This window comes from Piliocolobus tephrosceles, chromosome 10, assembly GCF_002776525.5.
Source record: "Piliocolobus tephrosceles isolate RC106 chromosome 10, ASM277652v3, whole genome shotgun sequence".
NCBI classification, from domain to species: Eukaryota; Metazoa; Chordata; class Mammalia; order Primates; family Cercopithecidae; genus Piliocolobus; species Piliocolobus tephrosceles.
Genome location: NC_045443.1, coordinates 45,789,943 through 45,804,904, shown reverse-complemented (window position 1 = coordinate 45,804,904; position 14,962 = coordinate 45,789,943). Strand labels below are relative to the sequence as shown.

At 41.1% G+C, this 14,962-nt stretch overlaps 1 protein-coding gene and 1 non-coding gene across 5 annotated transcripts in view; both read left to right on the top strand.

Moving 5' to 3' along the window:
* The window catches only part of KANSL2 (KAT8 regulatory NSL complex subunit 2), a 29,213-nt gene that overhangs the window by 1,977 nt on the left and 12,274 nt on the right, over positions 1–14,962 (top strand). For all 4 annotated transcript variants that reach the window (XM_023211256.2, XM_023211255.2, XM_023211257.1 and 1 more), the window contains 5 exons: positions 1,056–1,234; positions 1,729–1,843; positions 8,704–8,867; positions 11,106–11,272; positions 12,930–13,026. In XM_023211256.2, coding sequence (XP_023067024.1) covers positions 1,056–1,234; positions 1,729–1,843; positions 8,704–8,867; positions 11,106–11,272; positions 12,930–13,026 — 722 coding nt within the window. The remainder of the gene's footprint in view (positions 1–1,055; positions 1,235–1,728; positions 1,844–8,703; positions 8,868–11,105; positions 11,273–12,929; positions 13,027–14,962) is intronic.
* LOC111542112 lies at positions 13,124–13,260 on the top strand. Its single transcript, XR_002731454.1, has one exon. It is a non-coding gene; the product is annotated as a small nucleolar RNA SNORA2/SNORA34 family (small nucleolar RNA).

Here is a 14,962-nt window from a genome sequence, read left to right as displayed (position 1 = left end):
GCGATTCTCCTGCCTGCCAAGTAGCTGGGACTTAAGGCGTGCGCCACCACGCCTGGCTAATTTTTGTACTTTTTAGTAGAGACGGGTTTTCACCATGTTGGCCAGGCTGGTTTTGAACTCCTGACCTCAGGTGATCCATCCGCCTCGGCCTTCCAGAGCGTTGGGATTACTGGTGTGAGCCACGGCACCCAGCCCCTAAAATTATTCTTAATGGAGGGGTGTGTGGCTCTATTTGGCTGTCCATGAATTTTGTTAAATAACATGCAAAGTTGTATATGTGTGAATTCTTCGGTAAGAGGGTTCATAGTTTTCATCATGTATGCAAAGGTATCTATGCAAAAACATAACCTGACTAGATAATTTTGTACATATCTTGTAGTTTTAAAATTGTGTCACTGGCTGGTCGCAGTGGCTCATGCCTGTAATCCCAGTACTTTGGGAAGCCACAGCAGCAGCATCACTTGAGGCCAGGAGTTGGAGACCAACCCGAGCAATATAGTGAGACCACGTCTCTACAAAAGATTAAAAAATTCACTGGGCATAGTGTCTTGGGCATGTAGTCCCAGCTACTTGGGAGGCTGAGATGGGAGGATCACTTGAGCCTGGGAGTTCCAGACCAGACTTGGCAACGTAGACTTTGTTTCTACAAAAAACTAAAAAAAATTTGCCGGCACAGTGGTGCATGCCTATAGTTCTAGCTATTTTGAAGCTGAGGCAGGAGGGTCACTTTAACCAAGGAGTTTAAGGCTACGGTGAGCTATGATTGCATGACTACACTTTAGTCTGGGCCACAGAGCAAGACCCAATCCCTTGCCTCAGCCCTCCAAAGTGCTGGGATTACAGGGGTGAACCACTTCATCCGGCCTGTTATTTTCCTTTAATAACAAGTCAATTAGTTGACCTTGGGCCAGTTAAATTCCTCTGACTTGCATTTTTAGAAATGAATGTAATAGTCATTTTAATTCCCTGAAAATGATTTAAAGATTAGGGACTATGAGAATTACTGAATGCTTTCAAGAAGGGACTTACAAAATATTAATGTTTTGTCTCTTTAGGGTGTCCTTCTGTGCTGAACATGTCCGTAGGAATGCCCTGGCACTTCATGCTCAAATGAAGAAGACCAACCCAGGGCCTATGGGTGAAACACTCCTGTGCCAGCTCAGCTCATATGCTAAGACAGAGCTGGGGTCTCAGACTCCAGAAAGTAGTCGCAGTGAAGCCAGCCGAATACTAGGTAAGGATCTTCTCTCCTGGAATGAAAAAGGAGGAAGAAAGTTAAGGGGGAACTATTTTAAGTTAGCACAATGCCTTGAACTATTTGACAATATTGTTAATTCATCAGGAATTTGTTGAGAATTCCGGGATTGCTTTGTTGTTTACCAGTTCTTTTGAATTTGAAGTAGTGTTTGCCTAGGTTTACTGTCCTGAGTTGGTGACCATTTCTTTCATTGCTTTTTTAATGCTCAGCAGCTTTGTTAGGTAATTTCAGGAAACAATAATTTTAAGTTGATTTTTCTGTTTGAGAGGGCATGGTTTACTCATTTATGTTGTAAGTAATCTTACTTGGGTTGTATTTTCTTAAAGCGTTTTTATTTGCCAGTACCTTTGTACAAAGTTTGTTTTTTTTTTTTTTAATTTCAAGGTTTGGGTTGATAAGTAATCTAGTTTTGTGTGGTGGAGTTACAGAGGTGGGAAGTCTTAATGGCTGCTCTCCCTTCCTTGCCTCAGATGAAGACAGCTGGAGTGATGGGGAGCAGGAACCCATTACTGTGGATCAGACATGGAGAGGTGACCCTGACAGTGAAGCTGATAGCATAGACAGTGATCAAGAAGATCCCTTAAAGTAAGTTGTAACTCCACATAAGGCATTTGAAATGTAGTTAGTATGTGGAATGTGGCGCTGCATGCTGTTAATAAATTAATAACCTAGGAGGGTTGAAGACAGCCAATTGTCAGCAGTAAGAGATTCTGTATATAAAAGTGGCATGGTTTGTTGTCACCTTGCTTCAAGGCAGGATGGTTCTTTTTTAGAAGTCTTGTAATTTAGAAAAAGTTTGAACACCACATTCTACATATGAGAAAGTATAGGGGAGAAAACAGGAAATTTAGACATGGGAGTGTGGGAGGTGGATTGAGAAATGGTCACACCAGTTTAGAGAAGAGAAAATGGTTGTGAATGGGTGCTTGGCCTAAACCTCAGAAATAATGTGATTGTAGTTGAATACTTCTGCAAAATGTCATATTTATGGATTATAAGTTTTTAAAAGTTTTATATTGTTTTAAATTGATAATTTTACATATTTATGGGGTACAGTGTGATGTTTGGATACTTGTAAACCTTGTGTCATGATCAAATCAGGGTAATTAGCATATTCATCACCTCAAGCATTTAGTGTTTTTAGTGTGTGGATTTTTTTTAAAAAGAAGAAGGAAAAGGTATTCAAGAGTTTGGTTTTGTGCCTAAGAAAGAGAAACCGATTTAGAAACCCAAAAGTGATTATGTCTTAATCAGTTTTATATCTTAGTTAGCTTCTGCTCTTCTCTTAACCATCATCACCATAGGAGTTGCAGAAGCATAAAAACATTGCCACTCTGAAGTCTCTTATTTCTGTGTCTCAAGGTCTGGGTTTAGTGTTTTAAAATTTTTGCCTGCTGACTTCTGTGTCTTAACACTTAGTACTGATAGTTTATGTAGAGGGACTGTAAATAGTGGAAGGGGTAATTTCTAGTTGACTATTGGGCTTTTGTTCTTGGAATAGCATTTTCTTCATTACTTTAGATTCATTCTTTGGTTTATAAGAAGCCATTTAGGGTTACATTTTCTCCTGTCCAACTACTAACCAGGCCTGACCCTGCTTAGCTTCTGATATCAGAGGAGGTTGGGCATGTTCAGGATAGTATGGCCATATGTTAGAGTTAAGTTTTCTGAGTAGAATAATTTCATCCATTTCTATTGAGTAGTCTTCACTGTGGTCAACTATTCAGGAAGTACTAGTTTAGAAAGCCCATCGAAGTAGTTTGAAAGGGAATGTCTGTTCTCTTGCAGGATTCTCTCACAAATAGTAACTTAAATTCATTCCTTTTTTTTTTTTTTTTTTTGAGATGGAGTCTTGCACTGTCACCCAGGCTGGAGTGCAGTGGCACGATCTCAGCTCACTACAACTTCTGCCTTCCAGGTTCAAGCGGTTCTCCTGCCTCAGCCTCCCAAGTAGCTGGGATTATAGGCACCCACCACCACACTCAGCTCATTTTTTGTAATTTTAGTAGAGATGGGGTTTCACCATGTTGGCCAGGCTGGTGTTGAACCCCTGACCTTGTGATTCACCTGCCTCAGCCTCCCAAAGTGCTGGGATTACAGGCATGAGTCATCAGGCCCAGCTTCATTCCTTTTTTTTCCATTGTGGTTCTAGATGGTCAAACTTGCTGCTTTGAAGAGATGTATGCTCTCTAGGGTTACAAAGGGAGTGTCATTTGGTGTGGTAAACACTCAGCCTAAGGTTGAGAAATTTATTATTTTGTTAGTAATAATCTAGAGTGGATCAGTCTCTAGGAGGCACATCCATGCTGATTTAACTTGCAAGAGACTGCTGTATAAACCAAAATACCAGGTCATTTTATGAGAAATATAAATGTGGAAAGGACTAGGCAGTTGATGTCACTCTTTCCTAGAAGAAACATGTTCAGAAGAGAAAATATAGCCCCAAATATGGCCAACTATTAGGCAACTAAGTATAAGGCTTTCGTTAATTTTCCCAATGAGATTATTTTTTGAAAATAATTTAGGCCCACTAAATTTATGCATTTTTAGGCATGTAAATAGAGATGTTCAATATTTCCTTATAATATGATTACATATTACTATCTTGTTATATTTAATAATATAGTAATTTAGTAGTATGTCCACTGAGTGAAATGCTTTTCATTAAGAATTTTCATCTTAGGGCACTGGTGTCTTTGTCATCCATAGTATCACTTTTTGAATCATCTAATAGTTTAACCACATTTATCTTGAATTGCTTGTTACAGAAAGGGCACCTTTTGTATTGTTTATGATGTTGCTAGAGACTTTATTCTAACTAGAATATTCTTGGCATAGATTTTTTAAACTTCCTGTTAGTATGTATGTGATTTCTCTCAAAAGTAACCACTTACTTAATTGTTTTGTTAAAAGTAATCTTTAAAAGCTTGTTTATGGCCAGGCACAGTGACTTACGCATGTAATCCTGGCACTTTTTTTTTTTTTTTTTTTTTACATCAGAGTTTCACTCTTGTCGCCCAGGCTGGAGTGTAATGGTGCATTCTCAGCTCACTGCAACCTCTGCCTCCCGGGTTCAAATTATTTTCCTGCCTCAGCCTCCTGAGTAGCTGGGATTTCAGGTGCCTGCCACTATGCCCAGCTGATTTTTGTGTTTTTAGTAGAGACAGGGTTTCTCCATGTTGGCAGGCTGGTGTCGAACTCCTGACCTGAGGTGATCCGCCCACCTCGGCCTCCCAAAGTGCTGGGATTACAGAGACGAGCCACCGTGCCCAGTGACCCTAGCACTTTGGGAAGTCGAGGTGGTAGGATTGTCTGAGCCCAGGAGTTTGAGATTAGCCTCGACAACATAGGGAGACCCTGTCTCTACTAAATATTTAAAAATTAGCCATACATGGTAGTGCACGTGGTCTGTAGTCTTAGCTACTCGAGAGGCTCAGGTGGGAGGATCACTTGAGCCTGGGAGGTCGAGGCTCTGTGATCGTGCCACTGCATTCCAGCCTGGGCAACAGAGGGAGACCCTATCTCACGCACACAGAAAAAATAAAAGCTTGTCTACAACATCTAATACTTAACGAAGTTTTATCCTAAAGGTAATTGTTAAGTCTTCTTTTCTCTTTTTAATAATAATTGTATCATATGACCTCTATAAACATCCAAAACTTGTTCGGCTGAAGGTTATTTCACATTATTCAATTTTCATCATTGTTTTCCAAGTAAAGAAATTCGGAAAATGCCTTTTATAAGAGAGACTATTTGGTAGAATATAAGGTGAGACCCTGTTTTTTGAAGATGAATTTTAGTAATAAAATCTTGACTTTCATTTGTGCATACCAGAGCAAGGGGAATTAGTACATAATTTTAATGTCCAGCTCTGAAAGTCTGGCACATTCATCTTTAAGTAAATGAGCCATCTGTTACATGAACCAGCAGGCATTCATTTAGTAGGTTGCTTACTGCCCCCACCAAATGATTTCTAATAGTTATGACTTCAGATTAGTACATTTCAGTCCCAGGCTATTGGTTAAATTCTCTTCTGACAGGGTGCAGTGAAATTAATTTTTTAAAACAATTTTTATTTTTCTCATTTTTAGTATTCAAAAAGTGAATTTCATTTTAACAAACTCTACATTAAGTTAAGGCCTCAGTATTTTAGGTTAGAGACAGGTTAATGCAGGCATAACCCATTTTTCTGAAGATGTAACTCAGTCACCTTGTGAAACCGTTATGTATTTATTTTTGAGACGGATTCTTGCTCTGTCGCCAGGCTGGAGCACAGTGGCACGATCTCGGCTCACTGCAACCTCTGCCTCCTGGGTTCAAGCAATTCTTCTGCGTCAGCCTCCCTAGTAGCTGGGACTACAGGTGCACGCTGCCACGCCCGGCTGTTTTTTTTTTTTTTTTTTGTATTTTAGTAGAGACGGGGTTTCACCATGTTTCCCAGGCTGGTCTCAAACTCCTGAGCTCAGGCAGTATGCCCGCCTGAGTTTCCCAAAGTGCTAGAATTACAGGCTTGAGCCACCGCGCCCAGCCAACCGTTATGTATTTTTAAAGCCTTTTCACATTTTCTGATAGTCTCTTAGCTTTTGTCATTTCTGTTATTTGCTGGTTTAATTTAATTTATTTTTTATTTTATTTATTTAATTTTATTTAATTTTTAATTTTTAATGTATTTTTTATGTATTTAATTTGTTTATTTATTTTATTTATTTGATTTTTTAGTTTTGGAGACAGAGTCTTGTTCTGTCGCCCAGGCTGGAGTGCAGCGATCTCGGCTCACTGTAATCTCCACCTTCCAGGTTTAAGTGATTCTCCTGCCTCAGCCTCCTGAGTAGCTGGGATTATAGGCGCTTGCCACCATACCTGATTAATTTTTGTATTTTTAGTAGAGAGGGGGTTTCGCCCTCTTGGCCAGGCTGGTCTCGAACTCCTGACCTCAAGTGATCCACCCACCTTGGCCTCGTAAAGTGCTGGGATTACAGGCGTGAGCTTCCATGCCCAGCCCTTTGCTGGTTTTATTAACCATGTTTTGATTTTTCTTAATTTCTGTTCACTTTTACTTCAGAATATAGTTAAGTACCTCTTACACACAGGTAATATTGGCTCTTGTTTATATTTAGAAGAAATTTTGGCAGAAATTACTTGCTTTCAGTCCTAAAGTTAATTTTATATATTTATTCTATGTTTTTCAGTGACTTAAGCTAGTTTTTAAAAATAAAGCATAGGCTGGTCACAGTGGCTCACACCTATAATCCTAGCACTTTAGGAGGCCTTGTCAGGTGGATTGCCTGAACTCAGGAGGAGTTTGAGACCAGCCTGCGTAACATGGTGAAACCCCATCTCTACTAAAAATACAAAAAATAAAAAAATTAGCCGAGCGTGGCAGCACACGCCTGCGATCCCAACCAACTACTGCGGAGGCTGAGGCACGAGAGTTGCTTGAACCTGGGAGGCGGAGGTTGCAGTGAGCCAACATTGTGCCGCTTCACTGAAGCCTGGGAAACAGAGCAAGACTCTTTCTTAAAAAATAAATAAATAAGAGTAATAAAATATAATTTTTGACTTAAAATTAGTGTATGTGTTTTGCCTTTTCAATAAAATTTTTACTCAAAGTATGAAACTTAAGGTATGTAGCTTGTTCTTTGTATTTATGTAATGATCAGACAAGATGAATGAAACAAAGTTTTTACAATTCAAAGTTATTCTCTTATTTATTTATTTTTTGAGACATGGTCTTACTCTGTCACCCAGGTTGGAGTGCAGTGGTGCGATCTCAGCTCACTGCAGCCTCCCACTCCCAGGCTCAAATGACCCTTTCACCTCAGCCTCCTGAGTATCTGGGATTACAGCTATACACCACGGTGCCAAGCTAACTTTTGTATTTTTTGTATTGTCAGGGTTTTACCATATTACAGCCCAGGCTGGTCTTGAACCCCCAGGCTCAAGCAATCTGCCTGCCTCAGCCTCCCAAAGTGCTATGATTATAGGCGTGAGCTACCACACCTGACCTCATCTCTTAATTTTGATTGCATTAAATCAGAGCCAGGGAACAGTGTTCCACACATTAATCACTAGCATAATTTTTAGAAGTTTTTTTTTTCCTCCTTTTTTTGAGATGGAGTCTCACTGTCACCCAGGCTGGAATGCAGTGGCGCGATCCCGAAGTTCTTTTAGTTTATAATTGGCAGCAAAGCTTAATCAAGTTGACATGGATAAGTGCCAGATCTTTGGCAATTAAGGATTAACCTAGGGTACTGAATTTTGAGAATATTGTCAAGATAATTAGCTGAAGACAGCATATAGCCCATTTTGACTAGTTATTTGAGGGTCTATATAAGCTCCAATATAGGACTATATTTTTTTAAAAAATCACAAGTTTTGGCCAGGCGCAGTGGCTCATGCCTGTAATCCCAGCGCTTTGGAAGGCTGAGGCTGGAAGATCGATCTGAGGTCAGGAGTTAAGACCAGCCTGACCAACATGGAGAAACCCTGTCTCTACTGAAAATACAAAAATTAGCTGGGTGTGGTGGTAGGTGCCTGTAATGCCAGCTACTTGGGAGGCTGAGACAGGAGAATTGCTTGAACCTGGGAAGCGGAGGTTGCAGTGAGCCAAGGTTGTTGTGCCACTGCACTGCAGCCTGGGAGACACAGCAAGACTTAGTCTCAAAAAAAAAAAAAATTATTTGATGTTGGTATCTTTAGTGTTTTAATTAAAATATATTGCCACATGCAGTAGCTTATGCCTTTAATTCCAGCACTTTGTGAGGCTGAGGCGGGAGGTTCGCTTAAACCCAGGGGTTCAAGCCTGGACAACATGGTGTAATCCTATCTCTACAGAAGATACAAAAATTAGCCAAGTGGGGTGGTGCACACCTGTAATCCCAGCTACTTGGCAGGCTGATATGGGAGGATTGCTTGAGCCCAGGAAGCAGAGGTTGTAGTGAGCTGTGATCGATTGTACCACTGCACTCTATCCTGGATGACAAGAGTGAGACCCTATCTCAAAAAAAAAAAAAAAAACAAAAACCAATATATATGAATATGTATATGTGAGAGATACACGTTAATGAATTTAACACTTTAAAGCTGTCCTGACTGGTAAGTGATTTCATGTCAAAACATTAAGAATGTAGATTAATAAAAGTTTAAAGTGTTCCACATGTTCACTTTCTTTTCAGTGTAATGCAAATAGCTGGAAAAAAATAAGACATTTCTCCTTCCCCCATTTTGGGAAATCACAGATTAGTATTCTTTCTTGGAGATTTTCTCTTTTGTTTTATTTAAGAACAACTTGAATGGTACGATGTTTTGCGAAAACATTATTATTAAGGTGATTATCTCACCACTTGTTAAATAACAAACTTAGTCTGACATCTCTACTACTCTTTTAAACTTGGGTTTTATTATTATTGTTTTCTTATGCTTTGCTGAATTCTGTTTTATTCCAGACATGCTGGTGTCTACACGGCAGAAGAAGTGGCCCTGATTATGCGTGAGAAGCTAATTCGTTTGCAGTCTTTGTATATTGATCAGTTTAAACGACTTCAGCATCTGCTCAAGGAGAAGAAACGCCGGTACTTACATAATCGCAAAGTGGAACATGAAGCTCTAGGCAAGTTTTATGCCACTTCCAACAAGCTGTTGTCGGTTTAACTTGTGAATTTGGTAGTGCAGTCATGTGTCGCTTAATGACGGGGATACATACATTGTTAGGCGATTTTTGTCATTCAAACTTCATAGAGTAACGCTAACATAGGTGGCATAGCCTACAACGCACCTAGGCTGCAAACCTGTACAAGCATGTTACTGTACTGAATACTGTGAGCAGTTGTAACAGTGGTATTTGTGTACCTAAACACATCTAAACATAGAAAAGGTACAGTTAAATTATGGCATAAAAGATTTTAAAAATGGGAACTTAGCATGAATGGAGCTTGTGGGACCGGAAGTTATTTTGGGCAAGTGAGTGGTGAGTCGTGAGTCAGCGGGAAGGCCTAGCACATTATTATTTACTATTGTAGACGTTATAAGTCCTGTACACTTAAGCTGCACTAAATCTATAAAAAAAATTTTTTTCTTCAGTAATAAATTAACCTTAGCTTATTGTAACTTTTTTAGTTTATAAACTTTTTTTTTTTTTTTTTTAATTGAGACGGACACGGAATCTTACTCTGTTGCCCAGGCTGGAGTGCAAGTGGCGTGATCTCAGCTCACTGCAACCTCTGCCTCCTAGGTTCAAACAATTCTCCCACCTCAGCCTCCCGAGTAGCTGGGATTATTACAGGCACATTCCACCATGCCCGGCTAATTTTTTAATTTTTAGTAGAGATTGGGTTTTGCCATGTTGGCCAGGCTGGTCTCAGAACTCCTGACCTCAAGTGATCTGCCTACCTTGGCCTCCCAAAGTGCTGGGATTACAGGCATGAGCCACCGCACCTGGCCTATAAGCTTTTTTTTTTAAAAAAAGAGACAGAATCTTGCTGTGTCACTCAGGCTGGAGTGCAGTAGCATGGTCCTTACTCACTGCAGCCTTAAACTCCTGGACTCAAGCTATCCTGCCTCAGCCTCCTGAGTAGCTAGGACTACAGATGCACCAGCACACTCAGCTAATTTTTAAATTTTTGTAGAGACAGGGTCTCGCTATGTTGGTTATGTAGGTTAGTCTTGAACTCCTGGGCTCAAGTGATCTTCCTACCTCGGCTTTCGAAAGTGCTGGGATTGATTACAGGCGTGAACCACTGCACTTGGCCTTTATAAACTTAAAAATTTTTTTAAGAAAAACTTCTGGACTCTGTAATAACACTCAGCTTAAAACACAAACACACTGTATAGCTGTACAAAAATATTTTTTTATATCCCTATTAGCTTTTCTAGTTTAATTAAAAAAAAACCTTTTAAAGTTTTGTTAAAAACTAAGATGCAAACGTACATTAGCCTAGGCCTACACGGGCCTAGTGTCACTGTCTTTTGCTTCCACATCTTGTCCCAGCGGAAGGTCTTCAGGGACAGTCTCATGCAACGAGCTGTCATCTCATGATAACAGTGTCTTCTGCAATACTTTCTGAGAGACCTGCCTGAGGCTGTTTTACATTTAACCTTTTTTTTTTTTTTTAATAAATAGAGTGGAGTACATTCTAAGGATAAATACAGTAAATACATAAACCAGTAACATAGTTGTTTATTATCAAGTATTATGTACTGTGCATAATTGTATGTGCTAGATTTTTTTTTTTTTGGTGATGTAGTCTCACTGTGTCGTGGGGCTGGAGTGCAGTGGTGTGATCTCAGCTCACTGCAACCTCCACTTCCTGGGTTCAAGCAATTCTCCTGCCTCAGCCTTCCGAGTAACTGGGACTACAGGCGTATGCCACCACGCCCAGCTAATTTTTGTTTTTAGTAGAGATGGGGTTTCACCATGTTGGCCAGGATGGTCTCAATCTCCTCATCTGGTGATCCACCCGCCTTGGGCTCCCAAAGTGCTGGGATTACAGGTGTGAGCCACCATGTCCAAACTGTGCTAGACTTTTATACAACTGGCAGTGCAGTAGGTTTGGCCACCAGCATCGCCACAAATGTGTGGGTTGAACTATGATGTCACTAGGCAATAAGAATTTTTCAGTTTTGTTATAATCTTATGGGACCACTGTAGTATATATGGTCCATGATTGATTAAAAAGTGGTTTATGTAGTACATGACTATAATTAGATTTATTTCTGTCTTGGTACTTGGATTGGGGGCTAATTTGCTTTTGAAACTGCCTATCTTATGCCCAAAGATTTTCCTGTTTACTTGGAGAAGTAAACTTGATGGATTGCTTGGCAAATAACATCTTGACTCTTGTAACTCTAGGCAGTAGTCTCCTGACTGGCCCAGAGGGACTTTTGGCCAAAGAACGCGAGAACTTAAAGCGATTAAAATGTCTGCGTCGATACCGCCAGCGCTATGGAGTAGAAGCCTTACTGCATAGGCAGTTGAAGGAACGGAGAATGCTGGCCACAGATGGTGCCGCCCAACAGGTAATTTGTGTGTATACCTTTAAGGTATATATGTTCACTTTATTTATTGTTTTTATGTTTTTAAGATGGAGTCTCACACTGTCACCTAAACTGGAGTTGCAGTGGTGCAATCTCGGCTCATTGCAACCTCCACCTCCCAGTTTCAAGCGATTCCCCTGCCTCAGCCTCCCGAGCAGCTGGGATTACAGGTGCCCGCCACCACACGCCTGGCTAATTTTTTGTATTTTTAGTAGAGACAGGGTTTCACTATGTTGGCCAGGCTGGTCTCCTAATCCTTGATCTCGTGAGCTACCTACCTTGGCCTCCCAAAGTGTTGGGATTGCAGACGTGAGCCACTGTGCCCGGCCACGTTCGCTTTATTTACAAAGTTAGCGTAATTGGCAAAACATTATGTCCAGTATTTTTTTTTTTTTTTTTTGAGACAGAATTTCACTCTTGTTGCCCAGGCTGGAGTGCAGTGGCGAGATCTTGGCTCACCGCAGTATCCACCTCCCAGGTTCAGGTGATTTTGCTGCCTCAGCCTCCTGAGTAGCTGGGATTACAGGCAGGCGCCACCATGTCTGGCAGTTTTGTATTTTTAGTAGAGACGGGGTTTCTCCAGGTTTGTCAGGCTGGTCTTGAATTCCCTATGTCCAGTCCTGGATCTGAAATCTGACTTTTTTGCACTTGGGTTGTAGTGAAAGCACTTAGCCTGAAGTCGTGGATTCTAGTCTGGAGACATGAATTCTAGTCTGAATCCCCACTGACCAGCTCTGTGTCTGCACAGTTAACTTTTATGGGCCTCACTATTCTCATCTGCATATTGAGTAGTTGGGAAAAGTTTCTAAGTCCTTTGGTTCAGATATTCTTCAGTTCAGAAATAAGCACAGGTTAAGCCTAAATTGCTTGGGAATCTTGTTTTAAAAGATGGGAAGGTAGAGTAGGAGCAATTGAATGTCAGGAAGTAAGGTTAATAGGAAGAAGGGTTAAGTGATCATTCTTAAATTTGTTTTTCTTTTTTTTTTTTTTTTTTTTTTTGAGACGGAGTCTGGCTCTGTCTCCCAGGTTGGAGTGCAGTGGCTGGATCTCAGCTCACTGCAAGCTCCGCCTCCCGGGTTTACGCCATTCTCCTGCCTCAGCCTCCCAAGTAGCTGGGACTACAGGCGCCCGCCACCTCGCCCGGCTAGCTTTTTGTATTTTTAGTAGAGACGAGGTTTCACCGTGTTAGCCAGGATGGTCTCGATCTCCTGACCTTGTGATCCGCCCGTCTCGGCCTCCCAAAGTGCTGGGATTATAGGCTTGAGCCACCGCGCCCGGCCAAATTTGTTTTTCAAACCCTTTGTCTCTGTTTCAGTAAGAGTAATTTTATTTGTTTCATGTGTTGAGATTCCACTTAAGGCTACAATTTCAAAGAGTTCTGTTGGTAAAAGACAAAATTTGTCTTAATTAGGCTGTATCACACTTTTAGAATATGGAGAGGTGTATTTGGTATTAAGGTTGACTCATTCTTTATACACTAGGTTTTAAAGTTTTTTGTCTTTTGCATAATATTGGTAAATTTATTTTTGTTAAATGTTGAATTTTCTAGCCTTTAGGATGTACTTTTCTTATATAGCTATTTTCATCATAATTGTACGTTCTTTCGTGGGTGTATTTTATCTGTCTTTTTCCATTTTAGGCCCATACCACTCGTTCCAGTCAGAGGTGCTTGGCCTTTGTGGATGATGTTCGTTGTTCCAATCAGTCTCTTCCAATGACCAGACACTGCCTTACCCGTATCTTTTTACTCTGCCTGTTAAGGCTGTGATTTGCTAGTTTGAAGACTAGTGGGAATCTCTGCTACTCTGCTTAATTGAAGGATTTTGTTTTCCTTTGGCCCTGAATCAAGGCCAGCAGTTTGCTGAAGCTGTTGGTTTCAAGCAGGAGCCTAAAGAACTATCTTTCTGTGGTCTGTTGGCCATTTCATAACTTCAGAAATGTAGTGGTCAATTCATTAGAAAGAAACATGAGTCATTTTTCATAGATGTGGGCTAATATTTATTTATAGTCTTAATACTTGGGTTCCAAAATATCTGTAAAATATTTATAATTGTCTCAAGGTTTCTGATTTAACTTGCCTATTAGAATCGTAATACTGTTAAATCTAATTATAAACTTAAAAAATTCGTGTGGGTTTTCCACCCCAATTGAAAGAATGATTTTGCACTGTTAACTTCTAGTATTATCGTTTTGTGTGGTTAGGGCCCTCACTTCTATATTTTATTTTCTTTTTTATTTTTTGGAGATGGAGTTTTGCTCTTGTCTCCCAGGCTGGAGTACAATGGCGTGATCTCGGCTCACTGCAACCTCTGCCTCACTGCAACTTCTGCCTCCCAAGTTCAAGCGATTCTCCTGCCTCATTGTCCCGAGTAGCTGGGATTACAGGCACGTGCCACCACAACCAGCTAATTTTTGTATTATTAGTAGAGTTGGGGTTTCACCATGTTGGCCAGGCTGGTTTTGAACTCCTGACCTCAGTCAATCCACCCGCCTTGGCTTCCCAGAATGCTGGGATTACATCAGTGAGCCACCGTGTCCGGCTTTTATCTTTTTATTTTTGTTTTTTTGAGACAGGATTTTGCACTCTTATCCAGATTGGAGGCAGTGGCTCAGTCCTAGCTCACTGCAGCCTTGAACTCCTGGGTCAAGCAATTCTCCCACCTCAGCCTTCTGAATAGCTGGGACTATGTATGTGTGCCACCATGCCTGGCTAATTATTTATTTTATTTTATTATTATATTTTTTTGAGACAGAGTCTCGCTCTGTTGCCCAGGCTGTAGTGCAGTGGTGTGATCACGGCTCGCTGCAACCTCTGCCTCCCAGGTTCAAGCAATTCTTGTGCGTCAGCCTCCTGAGTAGCTGGGATTACAGTTGCCTGCCACCGTGCCCAGCTGATTTTTGTATTTTTAGTAGAGATGGGGTTTCACCACGTTGGCCAGGTTGATCTCAAATTCTTGACCTCAAGTGATCTGCCTTCTTCGGCCTCCCAAAGTGTTGGGATTACAGGCGTGAGCCACTGCACCTGGCCTATTTTTTTTTTTTTTTGCGATGGAGTCTTGCTCTGTTGCCCGGGCTGGAGGGCAGTGGCCGGATCTCAGCTCACTGCAAGCTCTGCCTCCCAGGTTTGCACCATTCTCCTGCCTCAGCCTCCCGTGTAGCTGGGACTACAGGCGCCCGCCACCTCACCCAGCTAGTTTTTTGTACTTTTTAGTAGAGACGGGGTTTCACCGTGTTAGCCAGGATGGTCTCGATCTCCTGATCTCATGATCCACCCGTCTCGGCCTCCCAAAGTGCTGGGATTACAGGCTTGAGCCACCGCGCCCGGCATACCTGACCTATTTTTTAAAAAAATTTTTTATAGAGACAATCTTATGTTGCCCAGGCTGGGCTTAAGCAATCCTCCAGTCTTGTCCTCCCCAAATGCTGGGCTTACAGGCATGAGCCACTGTACCTGGCCTTTATAAACTTAAAAAAATACCTGACTCTTTAAAAAATTAAAAAAAAATTTTTTTTTGAGACAGATTCTCAGTCTGTTGCCCTGGTTGGGGTGCAGTGGCATGATGATGGCTCACTGCCATGATCTGCTGGGCTTAAGCGATCTTCCCACCTCAGTCACCAGAGTATCTGGGATTATGGGCATGTGCTACCATGTCCAGCTAATTTTGTTTAATT